This window comes from Pleurodeles waltl, chromosome 12, assembly GCF_031143425.1.
Source record: "Pleurodeles waltl isolate 20211129_DDA chromosome 12, aPleWal1.hap1.20221129, whole genome shotgun sequence".
Taxonomy (NCBI): Eukaryota; Metazoa; Chordata; class Amphibia; order Caudata; family Salamandridae; genus Pleurodeles; species Pleurodeles waltl.
In genome coordinates, this window is record NC_090451.1 from 530080340 (window position 1) to 530091947 (window position 11608).

Consider the following 11608-nt stretch of genomic DNA (forward strand, 5'->3'; position numbering starts at 1 on the left):
AGGGCGGTTGCTTAATTTTTTATTCCTCCCTTGCGAAAATGGCATCGGCGTTTATGGGCCTACTTACAAAATCTCATTACACGTTTATTCCCTGCGCCACTGCCCTCTTTTCCTCCATCCCAGAGCCTAAAGTTTCAGCGCAGCAAACTTAAATTGTAGAACAGTGACTGCAATGCACATGAAGGGGTGTGCACCGAATTCACATTCATTATCATTTATGCACAGAAGTGAAAGACATTTGGATTTTGGTATATGCAGTAAAAAAGCAGACATAAGACCCCGAAATGGACTGCTGAAGAGTTAATGAGCAGAACCTCGGCAGAAGGAAGCAGTCCAGGCAGGCGGGTTAAAATCTCATAAACTGAGGGAAGAAACAGCTGTGTCCCACGGACCTTTGTTTGATGCTCTGCTTTCCTGTCTCATCGAGTGGGGCATAAACCTGTCCCCAGAGGGTCACAAAGTTGGGCAACTTATGAAAGTGGCAGCTGAGTCTCTTCCGAAGCTAAACGTGCTGCTTGCACGTTTAGCTTCTCTGCACGAAATGCGTTTATTTTGGATACTGCTGCGTGACCAGTGCTTAATTTGTAAATAAAACGTGGAGATGCCCAAAGTTCTTCTCTGAAACACGAACCTGCTGCAATTAATTGTGCGAGCACGGAATATTGAGGCAGCGTAATCCTAAAGCCATATCTGCCCTCTTTAATCCAATTACATCCACTACCGCTTCAGCTCACTCTTGCAGTTTTCTGCGTTCTCTCTGTGTGACGCTTTTCCGTCTTATTTTTCTCCGTCTTATTCATATGCGTTTAAGCTCGCAGTAAATGCTTGAAGCGGAAAGTTCGAAAGTTTATACTTAATTGCATAATTAATTAAAATCATTGCAATAACGTTCAAAAGGAAACATTAAAAACACTGTAAAACCATGAATGCTTTCCTGCTTTATGGTTGTTAGGCCAGATAAGCCCTATTCACGTGTTGATCATCTTGAGATGTATAGTCATGCTTACTGGAGCAACACTGAGTCACTGACTGGTAAATTAGACCTGCTCAAAGGGGCTCTAGGTGATAAACATCAGAAAGCGTTCTTTTTAAAGGTTTTTTTTTTTTACTAATAAAATATAAGTTTTCCAGTCCACAGGTGGGGTATCCTAGTGCAGTTGGTGGAAATGCTGCCGCAATTGCTCTTAGAGTTGACAGTGTTAATTTCCTATGCCAGCTGAAGGCTTGTTTCATCATCTTGGTTTTTTGTAGTATGTTTTAAGGATTGTTCAGTTTTTAAAATACATTTTGGTAAACAGGCCATGTGTTGCAGAGTCAGTCCTTTCAGACTAAACAGGATAGCTTGCCGGCATGTTCTGATACCATTGAAGATGTTTTTCAGATGCAGCTTTCTCCATGGTATCAGAGTGGGGCAAATACAAAGGATGTGTATGAAGTCTTCCCGGTGATGTGCGCAAAGTCTGCATCTAATCTTCTGCTGTTTGCGGGTATAAGCCATTTTGGTGCGGCCTCCAATGAAGGTAGTAGTCTGAGTCTGGCATGTAGCACCTTTATTTTTAGTGACTTTTTCATATTTCTGCCATGTAAGGCTGTGCCTTATATGTGTTAATTGTCATCCAAGAGTGTGATCGATTTCTGAACTTATCTTTGTTCTTGCTCCAGGAGAGCATCTTGATTTGTTTGTTTAGTAATTGCTTGAAATTTTTATGGGGTAAAGATTTTTGCCATAACTCTTCTGCCTGCAGATGCTTTATGGCTGAAGCAATTCTCTTTGGCTGTAGATTTGAAAATTCCACCTGGTTTGTGTTGATTTCCTCCCAAATCAGTGCCTTTAATGTTTTTGTTTGGACTTGTCTTATCATGGAGGCATATTTGAGCAATGCCTCTTCTTGAGCTAATGCTTGGTTTTGTAATCTGAATTCCAGCTTAATCTGCACTGGAGAGGAGTTTTATGGAAGGCAGAAGAGAAGGCGAAAGACTTTGCTGTGTGCAATGTTCATGAAGTCATTTAGTTTTCCTGGAAATATTTCCAAACCGTATGTCAGGGCTGGCAGGAATTTTGATTTGATCACTGTAAGCAGTGGACACCAGATTGGGCCTTGTAGTTTTGAAGCCAGTGATCGGACTAATGCAAGGAGAGACGCCAACCTAGCTTTCAGGGTGTTCAGGTGCAGATGATGCGACCAGCGCTCCTGTAGCCGGATGCCAAGGTATTTATAGCTTCTGCTTCTTTCCACAGATTGATTCCCACAGAGCCATTTTTTTTTAAATTATCTATTTGCCAACAATGACTACCTTGGTTTTAACCATGTTTACCACCAGCTCATTAGTTGTGCAATATTGTTGAAGGTGTTTAGCACTTTTTAGAGTCCTGTACCTGAGAGATTCAGAAGGACGATGTCATCTGCATATAGTAATGCTGTTAGAGGGTAGTTGTCAGTTTGAGGGGATGGGAGCTAGTGGTGTTCAGTTGTGTGCACAGTTCTGCAAAATAAAGATTGAAGAGCATCGGGGGCCAGAACACAGCCCTGCTTGACTCCACTGTCTGTCTGAATTCTGGCAGACACTCTTCCATTATTTCCTACTTTCACCCTTGCCCAGTTTTCTGAGTACAGAAGCTGTATTCCTTTTAGCAGTTCTGGTGGGAGTTTGAGGTGTGCTAGTTTCCCCCACAACTTGTTCCGGTCCACGGAGTCAAAGGCTTTGGACAAGTCCATAAAACAGGTGTAAAGGGCCATTTTTTTGTTTGTATATTTTTCCCGTAGGGACCCTTCTTGTAGATTGGTTAAAAAATTGTCCCTTTACAGGAATCTGGAATTTTGTTTTCCGTGCTGCTGGCATTGAACAGATTGCAGAATAGGCCTGCCCAAAAGACGGGGTGTGTTTTAGTATTCCTGCCGGGAGGCCGTTTGGCCCGGGAGCCCACTCTATCTGCAACATCGTAGTTGTTCCTCAATGTTTTGTACTTCGAAGGATAATGGCTTGGACTCGCACCTTGAGGTAGGAAATGGTTTCTCTGTGTTAGGGCTGCCGTAGAGGTTGGAGATGTGTTCAATCCACTTTCTCTCAGGAACCGCGTTTCTTTGGCTCACGGTTGTCCTGCGCTCCAGTTGATTGACAATGGCCCACAGCGGCTGGCTGTTCTTTTCTTTGGTGGCTTCCATGATTCTGATCCATTCCTGATCTATGTGTACCTGCTTTGCTTCCCATATTGCCTTCTTGTATTCCTTACTTCATTCATGACAGGTGCACTGGTAGCTGTTACCTAGTGGTTGTTTCTTTAGGCGTCTGGCGGTTTTGTTAAGCTGTTGTCTTTGTTGCCTTAATGTCTGCGTGAACCATCTTTTTCTGCTCAGCAGTGGGCCGACCTTGGGTGGTTAATTAGGCTCTAGCTGGTTCCTTAGAGATGTTAATGTAGCCTCCCATTTTGAAAATATGTCCTCCTGCCCCATCTGATCATATTTTATCTTGGCTTTCCATACTTCGTATCCCTCCATACATTTGTTGGACCATCTTATGCAATGTAGGTGGCTTCCTGGGTCTTGTTCGCCTATCCACTTTAGTGGAGCCGCAAGAACGTTATTGTTCGCTATTTTCATTGTTTGTGGGTGGTGGTCACTTTCTCATCTCACCTCTATGCTGAAATCTTGGAAGTACATGAAGATGCCCATTGTAACAAAAGTGTAAGCTAGGGTAGAAGCGGACTTCTTGGAGGTGTGACTCGGGTTCATTGGGTTGTCTTTAGGGAATCTCCTATTTAGGACCGTTAGTCCTAGTGCCTCTAGGAGTCTAACGATGGGTGGTCACATTTGTCCTTGTCCCTAAAAGGTGATTCTTATGGTGGGATACCCAGACGCTGATCCAGAGCGCCTTCTCTGAAGCTTCTTTTACCTTGGTTGGCCACGTTTAGGTTGAAATCCCCTGTGATGATCCATGGGGCGTTTCCGAATGCCATTTTTAGAGATAGTAACTCTTTTTCAGTTGTGTCTAGCAGGTGCTGATTACACGTCATGTTAGGGTTGATGTAAATATTTATTATTATGACGGACATGGGTATTTGTTCCAGCAACCAATTTTCAATAATGATAGCTAACGTGAGCTGATTTCAGGTCTATGATCTTGGCATTGGAAGATTTGCGTTTGGTTATGTAGGTTGAGAGGCCGCGTTTGGGGTGCCCTTTGGGCTTAGGTCTTGCAGCCGGGCTTAGGAATTCTTCAAATCCAGTTAACGGATTTTCGGCTACTTTCCAGGATTCCTGGAGGCAGATGATGTCGAAGTCGTTCAAATAGGATTCTAAAATGGGGTCTTGCGCAATTTTGCTGGCCCCTGCAATATTGCACGATATTATGGTGTGACTCCCAACTTGCTTTTAGACAGCATTAGTCCAGTTGGGATTGTTTTGGCAGAGCAGCTTCCAGATCTGACCTTGTGCTGCAGGGTTCCGTCAGAATTGAAAAGTGGGTGTGTACCTGCTGACTCCCTCTTCCTGCAATCCCCCTTCCTGACAATGCCTTATCCGTTAGATGCCCTGGGCGATGGATATAGTGATTTCTCTTGGCCTCATAGTGAAGGTGGGGGATACCCCTTTAGCGTGTTGCAGGAAAGATCGGTGGTTGCCTGCTTGGGAGCTAGTTGTCTAGAGGTTGTCCCTTATTATTGGTCTCTTCCTGCTGGATTAGAAAGGAGGGGTATTTTGCTTTACATGCTTCCTTTAGCTCTATACCCAGTCTTTGAGTAACTCCGATTTGGACCGTACTAACTGTGCTATATCTGTGCTGTTGAAGCAGACTTCGGTACTCTCACTTATGTCGCCCTTTTTTGGTGCTAAGAAGGCCACATATTGTAGATCTTTACTACCTATTGTTTCTAATCCTTGGATAGCGCTGCAGTTTCTCATAAGGTTGCCTCGATTAAGGATGTCCCAAGGGCCCTGTAAGTAAGTGTAAGTGGGGCGTAAAATATGGGTGTGAGCACCCCCAACTTTTGAGGGTGTGTGCTTGTTGATTTTTCGTCGTCTGTGGTGTGCAGGGCCGATTTAACTGTGGCATCTGTGGTTGCCTTTTCTTCAGCTGCGGCGAACACTTGATTTGTGGTATATGTACAATGCTGATGATTTGGAGGGTTTGGGTAGGACCTCATTGGTTTTGGAGTCCAGAGTGTAGTCCCCTCGTAGGTGGGATCACCGGTCTGCTTGCTTGTGCCCTCAGAGGCCTTGCCCGGGGAAGGTTACCTGTGTGAGAGCCTCAAATTGATCCTTGTAGGACTGGTTCTTACTATGCTCTCGTTCACTTGTTCCTTTCAGATGTGTCTTTGACCTGGGGATGAGTCTATGATTTAAGACCTGATCCATCCGATTTCTCCATAGATGGAAGCTGTGTAGTTGCTTCTGGGGGTGCGGATTGTGACTGGGCTTCGGGTCCTGAGCAATTTGATTGTAATCCGTTTGGGTCTGCTATTGTGATTTTCCATCTGAGTGCCCCCTTGATCTTGTGTCCGGTTTGTCCTGTTCTTCCTTCTTCTTGCTGTCTTGGAGGATTGTTCCTAAACAGTGGGGACAGCTGCTGGTCTGTTGTGGTCAGCAGATTTGAATCGCCCAGTTGGGCAGCAGCTGTACATTCTTTTGTTTCTATGAATTGCTTTTGTTTTGCCTTGGGGTTTCCTCTCGTGAGCTGCGATTGCTGTGGCTGGAGGGGTGTGAGTATTTAATTTCTGGATCCATCACTGTTTTATTATGCATTTTCCTGAGGCTTTTCTTGTTTTTCTGGGACCGGACAGGAATGAAGGGACCGTTTGCTGTTGTGTGTTCCTGGTTTGAGCCTTCAACTGAAATCCTAAAGCCTGTACTGGAATTGCTACATCCTGGACGGTATAGATGGATGTTCTTATTTGTGGGCTGTTTGCGCCTTGTGGGCGCTGTGGAAGCTGCTTGACGTTTCTCCACTGGTGCAATTCCTATTTTAGATCTGTCACTATTATGGACATAACTGATGGCAGTTCTTGGAGTTTATCCAAAATTGGGCTACAGTGACACTGGTATGTCTGATTAACCAGGCTGTTGTCGGCCTCCATGTGGGATTGTGCTCTTCAAAAAAGCGCTTTTAATTTGTCCAACTTATTGTCTATTGCCATAGTGGTGGTTGCCAAACTTGGCAGAATTTCGACTTGGATGTCTAATTTGTCTGTATTGAAGATCGTTGCATTTGTTATGGCCGTTGGTGTGTTGTTTAAGGCATCCCATCCAGCCAGCAGGGCGTCCTTCGTGTCAGAGGTGCTGTGGTTTTGTGCTGTTTCCAGTGCCTGTGCCCCAATAGAATGGGACTGTTTTACGCTCTTTTCTGTGGGTGTAAGGAGAGCACCCTCTCCCTCTGCACACTGCTCCTCTTCTTTGCTGAAGACCTCCTCTAGTGATCCTGTCCAAGTGAAACCACACAGCAGGGGGAGGTTGAGTGTCGACCCTTAAAAATAAGTACCGGTGCCCGAGTTTTCTTGTTGTTTTCTGGCGTAGCATTTATACAGTGGGTCCTCATGTCATGTTACAAACTGTCGAACACCAAGGTGCCTAGTTTTAACTCCACCTTACGCCTCTCTTACCCTCATCTTACAAGTTCTGTCTCCTTCTATCACTCTTGCAGGTTCTTGTTGTTCCATGCTTTCCACCTTAGCTAGTGTCAGCCCATCATCCTTGTCTTACTCTCTCTTGCTCTGGATCAAAGCTTGATGTTGAAAAATAGGTTCTGGTTTGCGAAATGAGTTCTGGTGCCTGGCACAGGCTTAGTCCGGTGTTTGGAACAAGTGGTGAAACCTCCGGTACCCACCCCACCCTGTTTCCCTAGCTTGGGCGCTCTTCCACAGTACACAGGCGCTCACTGCAGGCCATTTCAATTCAGCAAACGAGTGCGGAGGCGCCTGGCTGTGCTCGCTGCAGAGTGAGGAGCTGCAGACTGGGGAGGGCGGCCGGTGGTGGAGTGACAGGCAGGACGATGAGTGAGGAGGGGAGTGGCAGCCACACAGAGCTGGGGCCTGGCAGTGATCAGAGCGCTTGCTGTTGTGGCTATTCTCAGTCTGTGTACGTGTTACAACCTTGTAGTTAAAGTTTGCTACTAGGAGGGTTGGACCGGCATTGATAAACTCACACGTTAATTCTACATTTGATTGCCTTACACACTTTGCCGTTGCACCCAAAAAACAACCTGTTCTAATGCGCATAGTACTATAGTTCGAGAGCGTATTCACTTGGGCTCCGAAAAGTGAAAGCTCATCTCTTCCATTTCCGAGGATCCCCTACATCCTATCTGCACAGATGAAGTCCTATACATGAAATACATATCAGCCTAGAACAGATATCTTCAACTTTTTGATGCTGAGACCCCCCTCAACAACTTTTTGGCATAAGGAACCACTTCTCACAAAAACGTCTAGAACCTGGTACTCCTCATCATCAACAACCATAAACATTCCCAATTCCCATGGCAAATAATTTTTATAGTGAGGAAGTAATATTAAACAGTGTTTAGCAAACCAAAGGTAAGTGAGTGAGGGGTCATAGTCAAAGGTGTGGATAAAAACAAAAATTCTCATTTATGAGGATTGAATGTAGGCAGCACCACTAGTCTTTCTGCTACACTGCCCCACACCAATATAAAATGGCAGGAACGCACCATATTTATGAAATACAGTAAATTTCTGTCCTTTCGCCCCTGTGCTGGCGTACTAATTGTTGCCTACCGCCAATGTAGTCAGGATTGTTTTTAATCCAGAGAGGCATTGGAAAGAAGAAAAAACAAGTAGAAATGAAAACATTTTTGCTCATTACACCTGCTCTGGAGAGGCATAAGGTTTTGGCACTGCCTTAGTTTACGTGATTTTGTGAATCTGGGGTAGGGTCAATATCCATGGGTGTTGCGTAGGAGCACCCACCGTAACACCCATGGAAGTCCTCCTTGAAGCAGAGTAGGGCAACGCTGCGGCTTGGGCTGGTTTGCCTTACTCCACATCTATAAGGTCATGCAGAGCCCCACAGGCGGCTTTGCATTGCCTCGTAGGTATGATTGAGAGGGTTGTGCCACCAGAGCATCAAAAAAGTGATGATCTGGCAGCACAAACCTCTCATAAATAAGCCCCAAAGTATAGTGTACATTTTTTTAGGTCTTCACCGTTAGGTAGCTACATATAAAATAACAGCCAGCATAAAAGAAATATAAATAAAAGAAAGTTGTTACTCGGTGGCAAATGCACTGTAGTCCAATATGAAACCTCTATTAGTTTAATGGACTGCAGAAGTCTGTGTGTAACCAGAGTCATATAATTACATCTTTGTTGGTGCAGGGGAGAATAGTGACTTGTGTATTTTTAGTGCTACGAGGTCAGAGCCTGTGACAAAAAGCACTGTGAATATGTAAGTCATTATTTTACACTTGCATTACACACAGAATAAGATAGACTGCTACAAAATGTACAAATAGTTTTATGATAAAATGGTGCTTCCAAAATGTAGATTGAAGTAATACCTGACCATATGTCATACAATTTATTTATAGGTGTCCTTTGAGCACCTTCTCAGGGGAAGTAAGCGCTATGTAAATACAATTGCAATTAAAAGCATGCACTTAGCAGCCCAGTTGTTAACTTTTTGCACTACCGCTCAAAAAGAACAAATCTTTGTCATCACAAAGCTTTGAGTGATTCAATCAATTAAAGCCAGAACCGGCTCCCAAGCATCCTTTACATTTGCAGATTAACTTGTAGCGCACATTTGCATTTCATTCAGGAAGCAGGCCCCCTGGCAGGAAGGCTTTTTTAGCTGTCTGTACGGCTTTGTTTCACAGCACAGGAGACTCAATGAATGAAAGTTCAGCTAAAGCATTTTAACAATCAGAGGGTTGGTTGTCTTTTTCCAAAATGAAGTGAGGCTGGGGGAATGCACACCCCCCTTCCCTGGACTCAGCCCCCCCTCTGGGGGTCGCACCCCACAGATTGAAGACCTCTGGCGTAGGACAAGCCTCCATGCTTACACACCACTGGTCCTCTTATTCAAGAACCTGCTTCTGCTCAAGGTGCCCGCTTCCTTAAGTGTGGGTCAAGGGACAAAAACTTCTGTTTAACAGGACGTAAACTTTGGGAGGGTCACACACCACATCATATCTGCCACTAACCTGTTTTCTTGTAAAAGAAAAGTCCTGCCTGCTATCTATCTGGAGCAGCTCACTTCATATCATATAGTAGCTCACACAACTCTGTCAAAGTGATAACCACACCCACACGATTACACTAGTAGTGTGCACACTGTTAACATTTTACAGATTCTCATTTTATCTGTAGCACTACATTTCTTGGATAAGTATTCACTAGCAATCAGGTGCACACATTTTAACTGTCCTAGACCAAGGGACATTTTGTCACCACCCAGCCCTGGAACACTACAACCTTTTCCGCATTTTGGGTTCCCCTGCTGTTGACACCTAAGGCCATTGACTAGTCTTGGAATCGTTATGCTCACAGCTTTAGAAAATGAAAAACAATAATGAGGATAACCCTCAAAGGCCAAAATGCCTGTATTGTAACTCTTTAGCATCAACGACCTATTTGTTCAAAAAGTTTTTTTTGACTGCTTGCCAAATAAAGTGGAACATGAAATCCATGCAACAAGTTGCTTTATAGCTGAGTAACAGCTTTTTTTTTTTTTTTTTTTTTGCAGGCACACTGGAAAGGGTCCCTCAAATTCAAAGCCACCTGATTCCCTCAACGTTGACTACCTGGAGCTCCTACAACACTTCGAGAATGTTCAGAACAAGCACCTGGAAGTGAGGCATCAGCGCATCAGTCGAGGAGAGCATCTAGACAAAAAACTGGGCCTCTGAATGACGACCCCCATCTCCACAGACACAAAAGATTGGCAATTTCAGAAAGAGCATGTGTGATCATGAAGTGTTTTCACAGAAACAGCACTGTTTCCTGGGGTCAGGCATGCAAGGCACCCAAAGAGGTCAAGAAGTAATTTCCAGGAATGAGGCATGGAGAGGCAAGGCACGAAGAAACCCCTAAATTAGTAATTTGGTGACATGCAGGCATGATTTTGAAGTACACCTGCCAGCAGTCAGATTTACCTTTCACAGAAAAGGAGCTGTGATCATGCAAAGTACCCAGAGGCACAACCACTAATGATCCATAAGGAAGCAAAAAGCGCACTCAAATGCAGCAGGGTCGAGATTACTGTGTACCTCATGCACAGCCATGCAGCTTGCACAGAGGAATCACTACGTTCCTGATAAAGTGGATTGCACCCACCACATTGTTAATGAAAGGATCATTCAAGGAGAGGAACCAATTAGTCCAGATCTTTAGGTAGATAGTATAGTGATCCCCGCAGAGCAGACATGAGCAAGCAGGACACTCACAGTGAGAAGAACTAGAGAAGACTTTGAGATCAGACAGCAAACCCACTGGTGAGAAGACTAGCAATTCCAGGACACCAGGTAAGAAAGGTAGCAAGTCTAGAAATACCTGGAAGAGCCACATGGCAAGGCAACATGGGCATTAAGACTAGTGATGTGGCAAACATAAATACGGAGGAAATGTAGCTAAATTAGGTATGTATAGAGGAGGGGTTCTAACTGAATGATGAGCACTGACCATCTCCAGTCGCAGTGCTGAATCTGCCGAGCAAGCTCATGAGACACGAAGTGTCTCTAAGCTTTTGAAGACTAGGGTCCAAAGCCATCACTTTGGCCTACAAAAAACTAGGACCTTTTGCTTCTGTGCACCTGTGTTGACCACAGGATGCCTAGTAGGACCTTGAAGGAAGCTCTCTATAACTTCTTTCCACAGATTCTATTGTTTTGCTTAAAGGTTTCAGCCATTTGCTAGATAACCTCCCATTGTAAGCATTTGTTCTTGACCGGTCAGTGTTCGATCATCAGTGTATTAATGGCAATGTAGTTGAATGAGAATTAGTCTGACACCTTTCAATAGTCCTGATTTGTACTCCTTTCTGATGGAACACTTTGTGGCTTTGGTAGAGTTGACCTCACTAACAACCTTCGTCTTTATGTGTATGTTTTTCATGTAACCTGTTGTATCCCAGTGGCCCTGTAAACCCCGAAGCTCCTTTTCAAACAATTCAGTAGCCATCACACCCTTCATTCTCTCACACATGTACCCCACTTTTGTGTGTGAAGACAAGATCCTTCCTAAATAATGCTTTGAGAGATGGTTGCATCTGCATTGCAAGAGCCTTCATAACCATCAATCAATAAATAATGGTTTATTACAACATATTTTCTGAGTAAAATATTTTCTGAATTATCTGATTGTGGCATGGTCAACAGCAAGAGTTGGGCAGCAATAAGGGAAGCTGTGTTGAGGTCAATATGGTGGTGAAGAATGATGGTGTATGTAGAATTGATTTGTTGTCAGGCGTTCAACTCAGAGAATGTGTCAGGATCAGCTTTCAGATGCGTTTGAGAATCTCAATAAGGTTTATTATTCTCTCAAAGAATTAGCTGTGTTTGACATTATTATGCGCAGAGGCAAAGTTGTTTGTGATCAGGAGTGAGGTGCACATAGATACTTCTCAGATAGTCAGGTAGGATTGAGATGTATAACTAAGTA

At 44.1% G+C, this 11608-nt stretch overlaps 1 protein-coding gene across 1 annotated transcript in view; it reads left to right on the plus strand.

Annotated features, from left to right (window-relative positions):
* The window catches only part of VAC14 (VAC14 component of PIKFYVE complex), a 1245171-nt gene extending 1233899 nt beyond the window's left edge, over positions 1–11272 (plus strand). Inside the window, exon 20 of the mRNA XM_069217475.1 lies at positions 9696–11272. Coding sequence (XP_069073576.1) covers positions 9696–9858 — 163 coding nt within the window. The 3' untranslated portion in view covers positions 9859–11272. The remainder of the gene's footprint in view (positions 1–9695) is intronic.
* Positions 11273–11608: the final 336 nt, after the last annotated feature.